The sequence below is a fragment of the Cebus imitator genome, unplaced genomic scaffold, assembly GCF_001604975.1.
Source record: "Cebus imitator isolate Cc_AM_T3 unplaced genomic scaffold, Cebus_imitator-1.0 Scaffold29, whole genome shotgun sequence".
In the NCBI taxonomy this organism is placed as follows: domain Eukaryota; kingdom Metazoa; phylum Chordata; class Mammalia; order Primates; family Cebidae; genus Cebus; species Cebus imitator.
The window spans coordinates 7,016,711-7,034,666 of NW_016107344.1; the positions used below are offsets into that span (position 1 = coordinate 7,016,711).

Sequence of the window (17,956 nt, forward strand, 5' to 3'; positions counted from 1 at the left end):
TTAAAAAGACATAATATACAAAGTAAAAATAAATTAGATTAAAATTGTTATGTAAAATGCATTTACCAGCTTAATTTAAAGCTCAGTAAATATGTATAAGTAAAATTATAGTATTTAATTTAGCTTTAACTTAGTTTTGCTTTTATTGTAGTTTTGTGTTTAAGAACAAAGGATAGGAGGACAATAGTTAATACAGTTATTTGAAGAAAATATTTTAATTTATGCAAATTTTTATGATTTAAAAGCTTAACCATTCAATTGAAACTTTCTATAAATTGAGACACAACATATTCAGTCATTTTACTTAATGTATAATTTCAATCTCTGGAACATAATGTATTGTTCTTTGAAGAATTTCATTAAAGTAAAATCCATTGAGCAAGTAAGATTTGAATACACTGTTGCACAATAAATTAATTTATTTCAACAGCTTAATTCTTTTATCATATTTATATGCTTGCCTTTCCAGAGTATTCTATAAGATGAAGAATAATGGAGACAGTAAAAAATTGCTTAGGAGGGAATCTCGTAATTATGACTGAAACAAAATAGATAATGAGTTTTATTCAGACATAATAAGAAAGAAGCAGTTCAATGTCTATAAGAAAACTATGTAAACTGGATTTGTCATTTCATTTGTGTGATACCCTTTAACCTCCAATATGGGTCTGAAGTAGGACAGAGAGGAAAAAGATTTAATTTAATACTTCAACACACTGCTTTATAGTCCTGCATCAACTCCACCAATCAATAAAACACAATCTTTTGCAATGTTCCATCTTTATAAAACTTGCCACAATAATAAATGAAAATTTAAGAGGAGTAGTCTTTTGCTGAAAAAAAAGGTCATACTAATAAACTAATAGTAACAGAAGAACAACAATGGAAAATGGTCTGTAGGATAATTCAGAATCAAAAATGAATCCAAAAACAATGTACTAAACTTCTAAAATAAGAAGTATAAAATGTTCAGTAGTATACACAGTGATTAAACAGTTTTAAAATTGCATTATCTCAGCTGCCCCGCTCCACCTTAAAAATGTGTTGTATTTTATCAAAATAGAATATTTTCTTAGGGTAAGTATAATCACAACTCACTTCTCTAAAGGATTATTTCATTTCGCTTTCATTTATTTTACTCTCCTTTTAATGCTCTTCATTTTTTATGTTTTTCAGTAGAGATTCTGTAGCTGAATATGATCTAGAAGTGGGGAAACATATTTGTAATATTAAATGTTAACCTTTTTGTTTTGTTTTTGAGTCAGAGTCTCGCTCTGTCACCCAGGCTGGAGTGCAGTGGGACAATCTCGGCTCACTGCAACCTCCACCTTCCGGCTTCAAGCAATTCTCTTGCCTCAGCCTCTGAGTAGCTGGGATTACAGGAGTCTGCCACCATGTCCAGCTAATTTTTTTGTATTTTTAGTACAGGGGGTTTCACCATGTTGGTCGGGCTGGTCTAAGTGATCCTCCTGCCTCGGCCTCCCAAAGTACTGGGATTGCAGGTGTGAGCCACTGTGTCCAGCCTAAATGTTATCTTCTTATAACTTTTCATCTATAAAATTGATGAAGTTGATCAGCATTTTATATAACCCAAACTTCTGAGCTTTAAGAAAACTCAGACTTAAATTCATTAGTTCAATGAGTATTTACTGAATACTTACTATGTACCAGGCAGGAGTTAGGTTCTGGTTATATAAAATCAAGCAAAAGTGACAAAAATTATTTTCCCCATGGAGCATATATGATACCTGGTAAATGTTGTTAGTGAAATGCAATATCATTCACACTAAGGGTGGTGTTCAAATTCCTTTTCTTTGGAAAAATGTGCAAAGACAAATAACATAATTGGAATTCTGTATTCAGAAAAATGCTTAAAAGTACTTTCAAGAGACAATCAATGATGCTAGCATGCTTACACCTGGTTGAGGACCAGGCAGCCCAAATCAAAATTCCATAGCTGAGGAGGCCCCAAGCAATATTTTCACAGCTTTTAAAAAAACTTTGATTATGGAACTCAATAAATACTCAAGTTTTCTAAATATGAAACTGGCAAGACCTGGTGAAACAACTTAATATAATCTGAAACAGATTAAACTTATTCTCCTGTTCTTTATGAACTTACTCATTGGCGGTAGGGGACTATATTTTTCTCAAGTTTGTATGAACATTCAGGTAGCCTTGTAACTTTTTAGGTTGCTATTTTATCATATAAAGTTACTTTAAGCAGCAAAATAAAATCTTGAATCAAGATTTATATAATTCAACCCCATATGATAATAAATACTAGCATCTTAATTAAAAGGTAGGACTTCTTTCTTTACTACAGCCAAGGGATACACAGGTCAAGGAAGAATAGCAAGGGAAAAAAGGTAAGTTCTGATTTGACCAGCACTGCCTTTAACTGGCATCAATCTCTCTGGGCATAGTGAATGTTTAAAGTTAACATTTTACCTAGTAAGGCACAAATGTATGTTCTTACAGGCCACCACCACTATGAGCCTCTCATCTGCAATTCCCCGGATGAGTCTAACTCATCCCTATGTTCCTCTGTCTCTTCAGTTTCCTGCATAGTTAAATCTGGAGGCTTGGTTCAAGTTGATGTGGGGGTATGACTACTTCACAGATGGTGTTGCAAGCTTCTAGAAAGAGCGTAATGTCTGCTTGGTTGCCTTTTATGATGCCAGCCACCACTGATGATCATGGCCGCAACTCATCATTTCATTAGGGCTTACAATTTCCTACATACTTATTTGTTAGATGGTTTCTATCATCATAAAGTTACCTCATGAATCACTTGGCTATTTTTAGGTTCAGTTTGTATGGAAAAGGCAGGAACAATGCTCGATCCCTTCCATTTATTTATCTTTTATTTAAGCCTTTATTATCCCTTAAAAACGTCACTTCCCCAAAAATTCTCCAAATGTGAACAAAGAGTTTATTATTTTAGTATTATCATAAAATCATGAATTTAAACATGTGACATATTTCAGGGCCTTGAGGTTTCATTAGTTGTGATGGCGTTGTAATATTTTCTTTTTTAGGTTAACATCCTTGTTCATATTTAATATCAATATTCAAATAAACCTAAAGGGAACATACTTATTTTTTAAAACTCAGTAAAAGTACATGAAATAAATTTTTGTGAAAAAAATTTATGTCTAAAAGTGCTGCATACACTTGGATATTTTTATGTTTGTACAAAGAATAAGCTATTCAGTAATTAAAAACAAACATAAAGTATATGACGTCACATTGCTCTAAGATTTAATCTACTTTGAGAATTAGGTCACTCTGGTTGTAGTTTTTATAATCTTTTAAACTTCAAGTAATGTCCTATTTCCTAATATAGTATTTTAAGAACTTGCTTTAAAATATTAGTACAATTATAAATTGCATTTTCCATAGTTTAATTCTTTAAATGAGAATGTCCTAAAATCTCTCTCTGTCTCACACACACACACACACACACACACACACAGAGAGAGAGAGAGACAGAGAGAGAGAGAGAGAGAGAGAGACATAACAGATCAGCAAAGAAAATTAACAAATTTAAGTTATATTTCCTGTTTTCAGAAAACTGTAATGTGTCATGGCAGGAAAGATGTATATCCAACAATATAGAGTAATTTGAATGCTGTCATGTTTCTTAAAAACAATGCTGCATTATCGCTGCAAAAAAAAATCTAAAAATGCATTAAAAAATCTGTTTCGCATGCAATGCGCTACAAACCCCAAAAGTCCTTGATTAAATGAAAGCAGTGTTTATATTAGGTAAAATGGGCAGAACAAAAAAAAAATAGAGAGAGAGTCAGAGGGACAGAGGGTCTCACCATAGAATTGTGACTATATTTTGTAAGCTTGACAGGGATTCCCTGCAAAATTCTAGAGCTTACTTTAAAAAAAAAAGATTATGGATACTTGGAGAGAAAACAAAATAGTAATATGATGAAAATATATGTTGGTATAGAAAAACTTCCAAAGATTATATAAATAGTAATTTAATCATTATATCAACCTAATAGGGTAGTACTGTTATTACATACAAATACAAATATATTCAATAACTTATCTACAGCCACACTAATTGGAGGTAATAAAACTGAAATATAAACTCAAGTAGTCTTCCTTCAGAACACATATGCTGCCTTTCTCCCTTTCAATACTACTTCTATTTCAGCAAGAACCATCTTTTTAAAATCTTTATAACATTCTGGATGTATTAAATAAAAACTAAGAAAAGTATCGATTCATTCAGGAGAATTTGGGACTACATAATGAATGATACCTAGAGAATCAATGAATAGAACATTCCAACCTATTAAGAATTCTCCAGTGACAAGAGAAATTGATCTCTTGATTTATATTGTTTATTTTACTCAGTCATTTAAGGTATAAAATTTGGAAAGGATACAAAGATGGCATAAATAGCTAATGTGATAGTTTGAGATGTTAATACTCCAACGTATCTAAAGACCCTAAATCAATGGAATAGAACCTTAAAACTTAATGTGGGTTAATAAAAATTCCTAACACAAATAAAAGATTAAGAAAAATTGGCTCAACAGAATTTTATGTCAGAAAGGCATGAAATTTACTGAGTCAGACATTCAACTACCAAACAAAATCTTAGGAACTATGACTAGATTTATAGACTATTGTCCAGAGTGAGGTTGATGTCTAGTGTCTCTTCACTGCAAAATTCACTTCTAGAGTATTGTAAGATAGGGAATGACAACGAAAAAGAAGGCAACCAAAAAGATGAAGAATGGTCAGAACAAATTAGAATGACTGGCCAAGAAAACAGAAATACTGTAGGTACTAAAACAGAGGACTTAAATATGAAAATAGCTAGAACCCAGAAGAATTAGTAGACATTTTTCTTCCAAGAAAATATAACAAAGTTAAGGTAGAAGCGATTGAGATGCAAAATTTAATTTGATTAATGAATATACTTCTCACTCTTAAATTTTGTGAAAATAGATTAGGCTTTCTACAAAATCATAGATATATAAAAATGAATATGAAGGAATTATTTCTCCATTATGGGGGAAGCTGGATTACATAACATCTCAAGTTTATGTTGCTTTATGTTATATGAATGTTAAACAGAAAAAGTATATGGGCATCACTGACACATAGAAATTAGTATAGGTACAGTTTATTATAATTATTTAATATATCCCTACAGATATTTAGGGAGAGAGAGAGAGGAGAAGGAATTGTGTATATATACACACAACTAGGAATTTAATTAGAATTATTATTGTCTAAAAAGTGTATGTCCGTTTCCTCCTCAAAATAATCTTGAATATACGCCAGTACAACCAGCCATAGAAAGTCTAAGTTCAATACTTTCGCAGACTCTCTCATGGAGGCTTGCATTTAAAGCAAATAAATGTGGGAAAGTCTTCATCTATCTAGTTTTCTTTTCTTCAGTGCATTTAATTCTTTCAACCTTAAATCCTCAATTCTTTCAATTTTTTTTTCTACTTGGCTCTGCTGTGTTTGAGAGTTTAGTTTGAACTGCTTCAATTATCCATAGCCTGAGATTCACGTGGACTTGGGTTAATCAGGGGTCTAACACAGGTATCAGCAAAGTTTTTTGGTAAAAGGCCAGGTAGCAAGTATTTTAGTCAACTCTGTCTTTGTACCTGAAAGTAGCCATAGACATATATAAATTGAGATGTGGCTCTGTCCCCAAAAAGCTTTATTTACCAACACTAAATTTTGAATTTCATATAATTCTCATGTATCATGAAATATTTTTTCTTTTCATTTTTCTTCCAACCACTTAAAAATGCAAAACCACTGTTAACTCACGGGCCATAAAAACCAGTAGCAGAATGGACTTCACCCACCATTGGCAGCTTGGGAATTCAGACCTTGCTCCATTTCATGTACTGGCAATGCTATGTTAATGAAAAAATTTTTGGAGCTCTTTTACTTCATAGAAACAGTTAAACAAAAAATATTTTTAAAATATATAACTCTGAGAGCTATATTTTTGCTTCTCTTTTGTCCTACAAATTCTTATTGCCATTTGCATACAGGTTGAGTTTTAATTTTGAGTCTTGTCATTACTCTCAAAAAATGTAAAGGGTACATTCCGGCACTTAGCACATCTCTCAAAGCTCTGTTTTCTCTTCAAAGGTTATTTCTCCAATTGCTTTATAATTCCTTCATATGGGCTCAATATTCTTTGATTTGGAGCATTTCTTTAACATTTTATTTTTCAATATACACATATTTTAAAAAATAGTTGTGCTACTTGTTAATTAGAATACTTAGATGAGCTCCTTTTAATACATCCTTGGTTGTCAAAATTTAGATTAGTAGGAGGAAGAAGTTGAGTTTCCTCTGGAAGAAGTCTATAGAAATAATTCAGGACCAAATGAATGGGATGTCAGAAACATTCTTGTGTTTTCTTAGATTTAAGTTTAGGAATGGAAAGGAGGGGGATATTCAGAGAAAGGAAGAAAATTTCTTTAACATCTCACTTAGCAACCAACCTTCATACTTATTAATAGAATCTTCCCAGGCAAACCAATGTGCAGTCCCTATTCTAGTTACCCACATGTGTCCAATATTGTTGAAGGTGACATAGGAGTCAGTTATTTTCTTTGAGGAAAATAAAAACTTCCCCCAAACTAAACTTAATTAACATTTATTAAGTGAGTTTACAAAACATGCTTGTGCTATACAGTTGACCAATATATACATTTAGACAGGTTGATTTATTAACTTGTTCTCTCTAATACTTAGAACTTCTTAGAGAACCTATTCCTCATCCTTAGTCTCTGAGGCCACTCACTTGATGTCTTTAAGCATCTAAAACTGTTAGAATTATCTCATACCTTTCTTGAAATGTGTTTACTTTCAATAATCTTTACCTATCAGTGTCAAATTTGAAGCTATATGAATGGTGTGTCTCACAAAATAAAGGCACCATGATAAAAATGGGCCTTTCACCCTTTCCACAACATCCAACTGAATTTCACTTTGATGTTGGAAATAAAAACTATCAGCTGTTACTTTCTGTAATCATTCTCTGTAATTAGAGCTACTGTTCCCTATATGGCTGCTGCCGTTACCATTTACATCAACACATTCAAAATCCACAACTTCCTTTAATCTACATATAACCAAGTTTCTGAAAATATTTGCACCAAGAGAAGTGGGATATAACTATGACTTAGTAGGTGTTGGCACATATCTTACGACACAAAGCAACTTCACTTTATTCTCTTTTCATGTGTTTTCTTCCTTTCTCCATTAATCCCCCTCCCTTCCATTTCTAAACCTAGTCTAAGAAAACACAGGAATTTTTCTGACTTCCCAATCATTTAGCCCTGAATTATTTTCTATAGGCTTCTTCCAGACAAAACTCAACTTCTTCCTCCTACTTATCTAAACGTTGACAACCACGGATGTGAAAGGAGCTCCCCTAAGAATTCTAATTAACAAGTAGTACAACTATTATTTTAAATATGTGTATATTGAAAAGTAAAATAAATTAAGTATATAGATAGATGCTTTTGGATGCAGGAATATGTAAGCCATCCCTCCTGCAAATATTAGCTACAGGTCATAACTTAGACACCCATTATGACTTTAAACTGCTAAAATCTGTTCTTCTATAATATGTTTGCCTTATTTATTAATGTAAATCTTATCTAAGTGAGAGATTTTAAATAGTCACCAGTTTTGAAAGTAAAAATTACATAATTATGAGATGATTCTTTATGGTAATCATTACCATTTTTTAATGAGATTAATCACATCATATAGTTAATAGTTAGTACCTTGTAACATTTGCTTAATGTAGCCATTGACTACAATGATGGGAAGACTTAGATGGTTTTTCCCTCAGCCAAACTCCTCTTCTAGGTAATTTTAATGAGTGAGGCAATCAGAATGCTTAATTCTCAATAATACCTATTGCCAAACATCTTCATAAATTAAATAATACTGTGATATCTCACCTATTGAATCATCCAGTAACAATCTTCCTCTTAAAGTTATTTGGAATAGAGAAGAGTTTTCAAAGGTCTTTTGAAAACTTGGCTGATAACAATGTGGCACTCACTGGCATTCTTTCAGATGGAGATCTTGTAGTAGTTGATCTGGGTCTTCTGTGAGACTTTTTGTTAATTTTTCCTCTGGTATTGATACTACAGAAAATGACCAAAGCACCTGGGACATATCTTTGTTTTTAGAGCCATTAATATAACAATAATTCGTATTTGCTTATTACTCAACTTTATATATAAGTAGTAACAGGGTCTTTTACATAAGATGTGCTCCAGAGGCTACCCTAAATTTAAATGTATTATATTCAGAAAAATTGGATAATTAAAATGTCAAATAATGATGATGCAGCCTGAAATATCTTTTACTTAGTTTAAAAATTAATAATCTACTCTTAATTTTTTTGTTATTTCTTACTCCTTAGCCAATCAGATGATGCAGGTAAAATATTTTTATTTAAATACATATTTTAAAATAATATGAAAGAAAAAGATATTAATATATAACATACATGATGCACACACATACACACACAGATACACAGGGATAGAGGAGACAGAATTGTGTATATATGCATATATGAAGTTTACATAGCAATAAAGTTACCTTCAGTTTAGTGTATTTTTGAATCTATGGAAACTTCCAATTTTACTATTTCATTTAGTTTTTACAACATAATCCACACTGGATTATGCCTTTATTAGATATTTACTAGAATCAGGAAGATTGAGGTACATGCCTAAGGTGACAGAGCTAGGAAGTGGCAGAACTTATCCCTCCTGGTCTTCTGATTCTCCACACATAAAGGCTTGTAACACCACACACACTTACCCACAACTACTCAGGTAAGGACACAGGCAATGTAAACTATATCATTTAATGTCCTATGTTCTTCTCTATCTTAACAGATATATAGAGAATTTAAAGCAACCCCAGCCTGCCTAAGTAATGTGCCCCTGGGGCCACTTGCTACAAGTGATTTTTTTCATAATCTATTTATCTATTTTATAATCATTCACTTAGCTTTTCAGAGTTCAAATTTACTTACGGAATAAGAAAAAAGGATTAAGAGATAGTAGCTTAAGGTGAAAATGCCAAAATAATTGTAGAAGAAAACAATTACCTTAATAACGGATGTCTCAACTCTGGATGGGGGACTCTGAACTTGTGCTGCCGCTGCCATATTTGCAATGGTGCTGAGGTGGTTCATCTGGCTCATTGCCATGGTGACAGATGCTGGAGGTAGGCTGACAGGAATTAGAGGGTGGGGCATCATCATAAAAGGAAGTTCCAGTCCTATAAAAAATGCACATATATCATCATTGCTCTGGAGGACAGAAATCATTAAAAATGGAAACATACAAAAGTTTTCTAATACTGGTAGTCAAATAAAAAATATTTTTTCCTCTTCGTATGCAAAAATTTCACTCATTATTCCGAGAAACTAGGCTTACAGCTGGTTTGGTGCCATGGTTTATCATTTCATGACTTTTCCTGTGTTTAATACAAATGGTCAGTTCTTTGCTATATTATTCCTATAATCAGTCTGAATCTTGCTTGAAATACTAGGATTTTCTTTAACTTATCCCAATTGGTTATCTAAATATAGTATATCTTTTTATTATGTCCTATTTTGCCAACTGATAATTACAATTTAAAAAGCTACCATTTTTAGTGCTAAAAAATGCCATCGTACCATTTGGCAGAAGGTGGCTCTGCTGAAGATGGTTGAGAGGATGACTAATTGGAAGGCTATGTGCTCCAGGCATGCGGGGGTGGGTGGCAGGGGCCTGAGGTCCCTGGGATGGGGAAGAGGACAATGTTTCCTTATCCCAGGAACCATCACTGCTGCCTGTGGGGAATGAATATAAATTACTTGGATATAATATTATTCCAAATCTTCCAATGACTAAATTAAAATGAGGATTTAAAAATATATATCATATTTGGAGTTGGCAACCTGATTTCTAGGGAAATAAGTCAAAGTAAGCAAATTTCACCTAAGCTGCACTTTCTTTTTGATTTTCTATTTCTCATATAGGACCTCAAATTAAAAAAAAATAGTAATATTTCTGCCACATTTAACCTAATGGTGGAGTCTAACACTGTTTGGCTATCCAGCTTAATATTAAATGGGCTCTATTATGTAACTAGATAATTAATTACTCCTTGGAACTGAAACACACTAATAGGGATAGAATGCAAAGTTATCCTTGTAGTAAATGACTTCCTAGCCATCAAGTAAAGTGCCTAACTTCATTACACAGCAAATCCTAAAAATGGAACCATTAAATGTCCAGCTTGTTTAGACACTGTACAGAGAACACAAAAGATCACTTTATACAAGATAATGCCATAGCAAAAATTAAACATGCATGCATGTGTGTGTGAATAAATACATCACTTGTTTTCAAATAAAGAGAAACACACATTTATGTCTCCATGTCAATGCCACACATCTGAGCACTTACATTTCAATATTGGTGGCAATGACTTAGATTTAAATAGATCATGAAACACCCTTCTAGAATACTCCTCGGAAGGTGTTTTTAAATCATTTTAATTTAGATGTGCTCCTAAATTAAATTAATTTAAAATGAATTTATTCCTTAACTGAATCTGTTGAATATATAAACTATCCACTTAAAAGAAATTTCCAGAATATCCCTATCAGCTCATGAGTTTTTAATTTCTTAAAAAGAAACCGTATTTTCATATAATATGCATAGAAACAGCAAAGTTGGTAAAACTCCAACTTAATGCTTTACTCTGCTAAAAGCTTCATTGTAAAATCTCTACGACATAGATTTTAATGAAGAATACTTAGTTACTGCCATGATTTTTTTTCCATTTACTTCATGAAGACAGTTAAGGTTCAATATAAATTCAAACTCATTAGCTCAATACTGTCTGGATCTTAGAGTAAATTGTTCAGAAGTGGGTAATGAAAACTCAATTCAAATTCTTCAGCAATCAAACAAAGCAATTTTATTAAACAATGAAAAGAATCAATTAAAATGGATATCTTTATTATCTTTATTATTTTACAAGAAACCATGACAGCTTTTGGTTTAAAAAAAGTTTATAGCTTCATACAGAAATGACTCACATAAAAGAAATTTCTCCAGCTTGCTCCTACACTGTGATATAAAAGTTCTTTTCATATTCACAGACTTATACACCTTATTTCTGTTCTCATAACTTTTTTGACACTTATCCCAAGGTACTAGTCAAATGTGCAAGAACTATAAATAGATGAATTTTCCAAATGTATGATATCAAGAGATTATTATTATAAAAATTTTTAACATCTTCTCTTTACATTGCCTTTATCAAAGTACGTGCAATTTTTTATTACAGGCTTAATTCACATAATATGTGAAATTTGATTTGCACAAATGTTATGATTCAGCATTGATTTTACCTTGTATGTTATCAGTTAAAACTATCAGTATATAGAAATCATGCTTTGGAATAAATATTATTTTAATATAGGAATTGCACTAGAAATTTAGAAATAATAAGTAATTTTCTCTATATTTTATAATTCATTTAAAATCTCCAACAAATGTAACGATTACATTTTCAAAGCAGATTGCATATTTGAGGATAATTAACTAAAATATGGAGTGGAAAAATATAGATTCATTATTTTGGATTCAGTTTGAGCTCCATTTACACCTATAATCTACTTCTGTTTTTCTGTTCACTTACACTAATTTCCCCTTTTATCAAAATCCTTATTGCCAGGATAAATAAATAAACAATAAATAGTTATTTCTGCAAATACATTTAAATTTCACTCATATCAGTAGAGATGCAGATAACTCTGTTTTTCACATTATTGAGGTGTAAAATATTATCTTAAAATTAGGATTAAATCACTCTGAACACAGACTACAGACAAAATGTTGCCCATTTTCATACCTGTTTTTGTGTCACAGATATCAGCCCCTTGTGCACAGGTAAATATCAAGCATTCATATGTGAATTTTCCCTAGTAAGTTTCTAATACTATATGGGTTTTCTCACTACCTTCTAGCCATCTCCGCCAATCATCATTTGTTAAATACTCATGATGTTAGCTCATTTGGGTAATAAATAGAGCAAACAATTAAGAAACTAAGTCTGATGAAAAATATACAATATATAACCAAGTCAGCTGTAAGTGATTTTTGCATTATTTATAACATCCTTTTCCTCTATTAGCATGAATAAATAAGAATTGAAAATAGGCTGCTTCAGAACAAGACATGCCCATAGTTATTAAGTGCATATTTTCATCATTTTGCTTTAAGCCACTGTATAGCACGATATAAACCAGTATATATGTACTATGCTTACACACAAATATATATACACACATAAATACTTTTAAAATTCATGTTTACTATTAAGACTGCAAGAAATAGCAGCAGATTCAATGTATAAGAAATTTCTAATATTTGGCCAGGGGAGATAGAAACAGAAAAATACTGACTGACTTCTTTTTTCTTCGACTTCATCATAGAATACAAGGATGACTCCTATAAAGCCCTAGTGTCCCCAAAGAACATGTTTTAACTAATTGGGGCTCAAGAATGAATACAAAAACTCATAAAGTATGCTGAAAATATAAAATGGTGAAGAGCCAAGGAATACAGTCACGAATTAATGAAAAGACTCAGTGTATCAAGCTTTTTAATTATTTAGAAACTATAGCCATATTTTAATGTTGAAGGAGTGGGACTCAGTAGAGAGGGTCTCCCACACCTACTCTTAAATACACAGTGGAGACGCACTGGGACAGGGCTCACACTGGACAACAGGTGCAAGCCAATCTGTATCCTGAACAGCAGAACACACAAGTAGTTGTAATATGATAAAATCAAGGGATAGAACTGTATGCCCCATGAAGCCCAGCTACTAATTCCATTGTGTGATTTCGGTAGAGTAGAATGAACAAATACACAGCTTTGCAGCATCTAGACGTAAGTGTGCGCATGAATGTAAAAAGGATAATTGAAAATAACACCTGATAACCAATTCTGTCACCAGCTAAGGAATATTATTTATATATTTATGTATCTGAAACAATTTGCTTTATCTTGCTTAGTTATACTGCTATTAAGAATATTCCAATAACTACATATTCATATATACATAATTTATATATAAAAAGTGATCGTGTGTGTTTAGTTTTTCTTTTGTGTAAAAGATATGTATTCCTCAAGGACAAACAAGGTTATCGCCAAATTTAATGTAACTGAAATTCAAATACATAAAGACTAAGTGTGGGAGGTCCTCTCTCCCATTAATCCTTCCTCATTCCAACATTAAAACATAGCTTCTCAAAAACAACAGTCTGATGCAACGTCTTAGTCTTCACGGGCTCAGACTGTTTTCCATGGCTCACCCTCACTTGATATTTTAATTGCATTTTATGATACATATTTTATGAAGGACCAGGTTTTAAATGCAGAAATATATCCCTAAATTGTGAAAGCCATCCCTGCTCTAAGGGTACCAGATTATTGAATAGTCAGAAATGATGGGCTACAAATATAAAATGGTTTTTGTTTTCCTCTAATTACTGCCTTCAAAAAAGCTTTGTCAAGGTTCCCTACTCTGTCCCTTAAGAGGCTTGAGCATATTTTGAGTATAATAAATTAATTCTTGCTAACTGTCATCTCTGTTTCCCCATTTCCCCAGCATTAGCCATTTCTAGACTTTAGGTATCTGGAAGACAGAGGCTTGCTCAGCTTTTCAACCATTCTGTCTTCTTCCTCTCCTTCTTCTGGGTAATAGGATAAAGATCTCTTGCTTCAATGATTCCTACTTAAATTCTCCCTGCACAGCAACTTCTGTGGCTGTGCCTTTAGGCCACTGACATCTTTCATGTGTTAAAGGCCTAAATCTAAACATTTCCTTGGTGGTAATGTCTGATCCTTCAAGGGAATCCTTACTGGGGAAACTTCTAATTGCACAAGTCCCTGACAGTAGAAATCTCCTCCAGCTCCATGCTCATCTAGGCTCCCTAAACTCCCATTGCCTCTTGATACTAATGCCCTCCTCCTGGTAGGTCCTCTTGTTCTGATGTCCACTTTCTCCAGGCTGCTCCCTCTCCTCAATTCTTTACCATCACCCCCACCACCTGCTCCCAATCAGCAGTTCACACCTAAGCAGAAATCCAGCTACCAAATGAAGTGGAAGCATCTGCAATCCTTGAGTAATTCTCTTGGAATTTCCCTCCCTTGACCTCAATGAGGAAGCATGCTCAAAGAGGGATTACTAAACCACAGCCATACTTAGCAGTTGCTGTCCTTTCATTAAAATGATCTCTTCAAATCCCATCTTATAAATGAATGTTCACAAATGAGTGTAGTCCTTTCTTATAAAGGAATAAGGTGGTTGTTCATGGAGTCTGGAGTGATAGTTAAGACAGCAATGCTGATTCAGTTGCTATTCATAAGTACCAATTGCTTTTTACTTTCTTTAAAATGAGGGGACCTGACACATTTTGTTCTTGTTGAAGACCACGGGAAAAACTTTTACTTAATATCCTGTTGCTTAAACATACACAAGAAAACCAACAACAAATATGGCTATACTATAAATCAAATTTTAGTAACTGGTTCTTGTAAATAAAGTGAAATAAAGGGAAAGAATAAAGAGAAATAAAGGGAAGCACAATTTTTAGGTACGAAAGGGAAAGGAAAATGTTTTGGGGGAAAGATACTGTTAGTTTCTCTTTACTAAAAACACAATAACAATTTTGAGTGTGTGTATGCATGACACCAATTATAGTCTTAGTCCAAATAATTATATATATTATTGAGTTTTTTCATTTCATTCATAAATATATCCAAGGAGACATAGGTTCCCAAGGAGAAGTCCACAGTATTTCTATGCATTTTAGATAGAAAACACGTAAAACAATCAAACACAAAATGAAGGTGATCTGTAAAATATAAATGACTTTTAAATTACCATGCATTAAAATAGTAAAAGTACATTTAACTACTGCATTACTCTCATTTATACCTAGGTGACATGTAACTATTTGTTAAGATTTTCCCACAGGCTGACCCTGATAAAGGAGGCAAATCTCAAAGGGACTAACGGTCACACCACTGTTTATTGAGTGACACTGATAGATTGTGACAGGAACCTGACATTGTCAAGATTCGTTTACAATGAAAATGACGGCAAGAGCAGGCATTTACTCCATACCATTGGAGACCACTTAGAAGGATGTCAACTCCATCTTAACAATGGTAACAAAACTACTAAATAAAAGTAAATACTAGTCACAGGTTCTACAGATGTTCAGCTGTTACTTCAGAGGTAGGTGAGAGAATAAACATGTTATGATCTTTTAGTGGATTGAGTTCACTCTAAAAAATGATAGAAAATATCAGCAGTAACGCTAGTATTTTGCATGAATTGTGGAAACAGTCCTTTCATGAGAGTTACTGTAATGTAGTCTTTGAATATTATTTTGGATAACTATCTGAGCCCAGTTGATCTACTTTAGGATATAAAAACGCTGAAATCTCCTGATGCTTTGGTTTGACTTCATCATGCCACTAAAATGAGAAACAAAGAAATCTTTTAGGGATATAATTAATTAGGGACATAGTTTAAAATGTTCCTGTTTAAATGCAGTCATTTAGCAAAGAAAATACCACAAATGCCTCCTAACTGTTATTGCAAAATAATGCCCACAGAGTAGGTCAGCAGATGTATCATGTTTGATTGGGAAGTTCTGGGGGGGAAAAAAAAAGGAACAGATTGGCTTTCATGAAACTAATTGTGCTTGGCTTAATATTTTTACATCATTTTTTTTTCTTGAGAGAAAAATAATGTTGCTATAAATTCTAACTACTCCATTACCTATAAATATATCCTTTAGGAAAATATAATGCTTTCTTATAAATAATTAGATATCTTTTCCTTTGGTTATCTATCATTAAATCTTACCTGTGTTTCTTGAATGTCAGATATAGTTGATTAGGAATGTGAAACTCTGGCCAAACAAGGGGACTTTTGTCTTACTTGTGATGTTTTCTTTTGAATGCAGAGCTGTTTTGATGTATTTTATTTTATATGCATTGTTTATAACGTAATACCAATGCTATTAGTGTTCTCCGACTTATCAGAACTTTGCCAAACCTAAATTTCTTCACTTAAGATATTTCTATTGCCCTATATACTCCACAATGGTGCTAAAGTAACAATAAGTGAAACTGTACAAAGTACACACAAATTAATGGAAACTAGAACTGCTTATTTTAAAATTTTGGCTGAATATTTTTTTTTTACCATGGCCAATGATTGTTGAACTAAGAGAACAGGAAACAAACCGTAAAATCAGATCTGATATCCAAGTGACTAATGTAAGATGAAAGGATACTTAATGAACAGGCAGACATTACTAAAAACGATTCCTTTTTTATCTTGAGAAACTTTGGATAATTATGAAAAACTAGAATAGCCTTAGGAAACTTAAAATAGAAAATGGTTTCAATAAATAGCTTTCATTTTGGAAATCATAAAATTCATTAAAATGAATTTCTATATATAAAAATAATGTTTCATATATTTTTCCTTATGTCATACTAAATTTCAGAAAGTTCTGAGGCAACTCAAAATAAAAGAAGTAGGGTAATTATTCTAAAGATAAAATGTCAAATACTATGTGTGCAGAAGCGAGAGATAATTATATCAGAAAACACTGTTTTTTTGGACGCTGTTGTTGTCTTTGGACTCATTAGCACCATCCTCTAAGTGTTAACCAGGTAAAATAGATCCACATACCAAAACAAAAGAAACGAATGCAGACTCAGATTGGGTAAACAGTTATATAGATTTTTGTAAAAGAAAAAATTAGTGGCCATATTAATTAGTATTGACTAAATATTAAGTGTCTTGTAAATACAGACTGTAAGCTGAGTGTAAGCAAGAGCCAAGTGTTTCTAGTCACTGGAAATGAGACTGGAAAAAATTGGTTAATTTCTACAGCTTAAGTATAATTTGATTACGGATAAAGGACAAAGTAGAAATGACCACACAAGGGACATACATACTTTGCTATCTAAAACATATTCATACAGTTCTTCAAAATAAAGCAGTTTGGTATAAAGTATCTATGTTAATTTTGCTTTACATCTTTTAGCCTTTCTTACTGCCAATGTTAATAGATTTTTACTTTTTCCAACTTTAGCTCATCAAATTATTATTCTATTAGGCAAAACAATGAACTGGAAATTCTCTAAGGATATTGTAATTTCCCTATAGATTTATAATCACACTAAATAAAATGGTAAGTTATATTTTATATATTGTTAGTGGAGTAATCAATGTCAAGGCATATATTATTAATATTTTTATGCTCATGTATAAATGTTGTCCATGGCAAGTTGAAATAAGTTTTAACTTTCATGATTTTGTACAATGTTATCAGTTTTCAATTATTTGTGTTGAAATTGAAAACTTTTCTTCCCACTTGAGCCAAATTGCTATTGAATTTTCCAAAAAGCATAAAACCTTCATAAGTGAGATGACATACTTTGGGAATTGTCTTGATATTTCTTATATGTATGGATTTAAGTATTAATTTATCTCCTTCCTAAACCTGGTTAGCCTCAAAGAATGACATCACTAGCTAGTTTTATAAGCCAGGAACTTAGACACCCTCTTTATCTTCTCATCTCTTACTGTGCACCATCAGTGTCCAATTCCTTTTCATGTCCTATTGATTTCACCAGTTATGTATCTCTATTTTTTCTGTTTTTACCTCAGCTGCTGTAATCAAATTTTGGAGCAACACTTTTAATTACAAATCTTACACTCTCACTCCCCTGCTTAGAAGCCTTCATTTTGTTCCCATTGTTCTAAGAAAAATATTTTTAAAATTTGCCTTAATGTAACTTCCACGTGGTCAAGC

General features: G+C 32.4%; 1 protein-coding gene across 3 annotated transcripts in view; it reads right to left on the reverse strand.

Annotated features, from left to right (window-relative positions):
* DACH1 (dachshund family transcription factor 1) overlaps nucleotides 1-17,956 on the reverse strand; it is a 397,753-nt gene that overhangs the window by 87,794 nt on the left and 292,003 nt on the right. For 2 of the 3 annotated variants that reach the window (XM_037736788.1, XM_037736787.1), the window contains exons 4-5: nucleotides 9,725-9,880; nucleotides 9,152-9,324 (exon numbers count right to left, since the gene is read on the reverse strand). In XM_037736788.1, the coding sequence (XP_037592716.1) occupies nucleotides 9,152-9,324; nucleotides 9,725-9,880 (329 nt within the window). The remainder of the gene's footprint in view (nucleotides 1-9,151; nucleotides 9,325-9,724; nucleotides 9,881-17,956) is intronic. The other variant, XM_017523619.2, reaches the window with a different exon arrangement.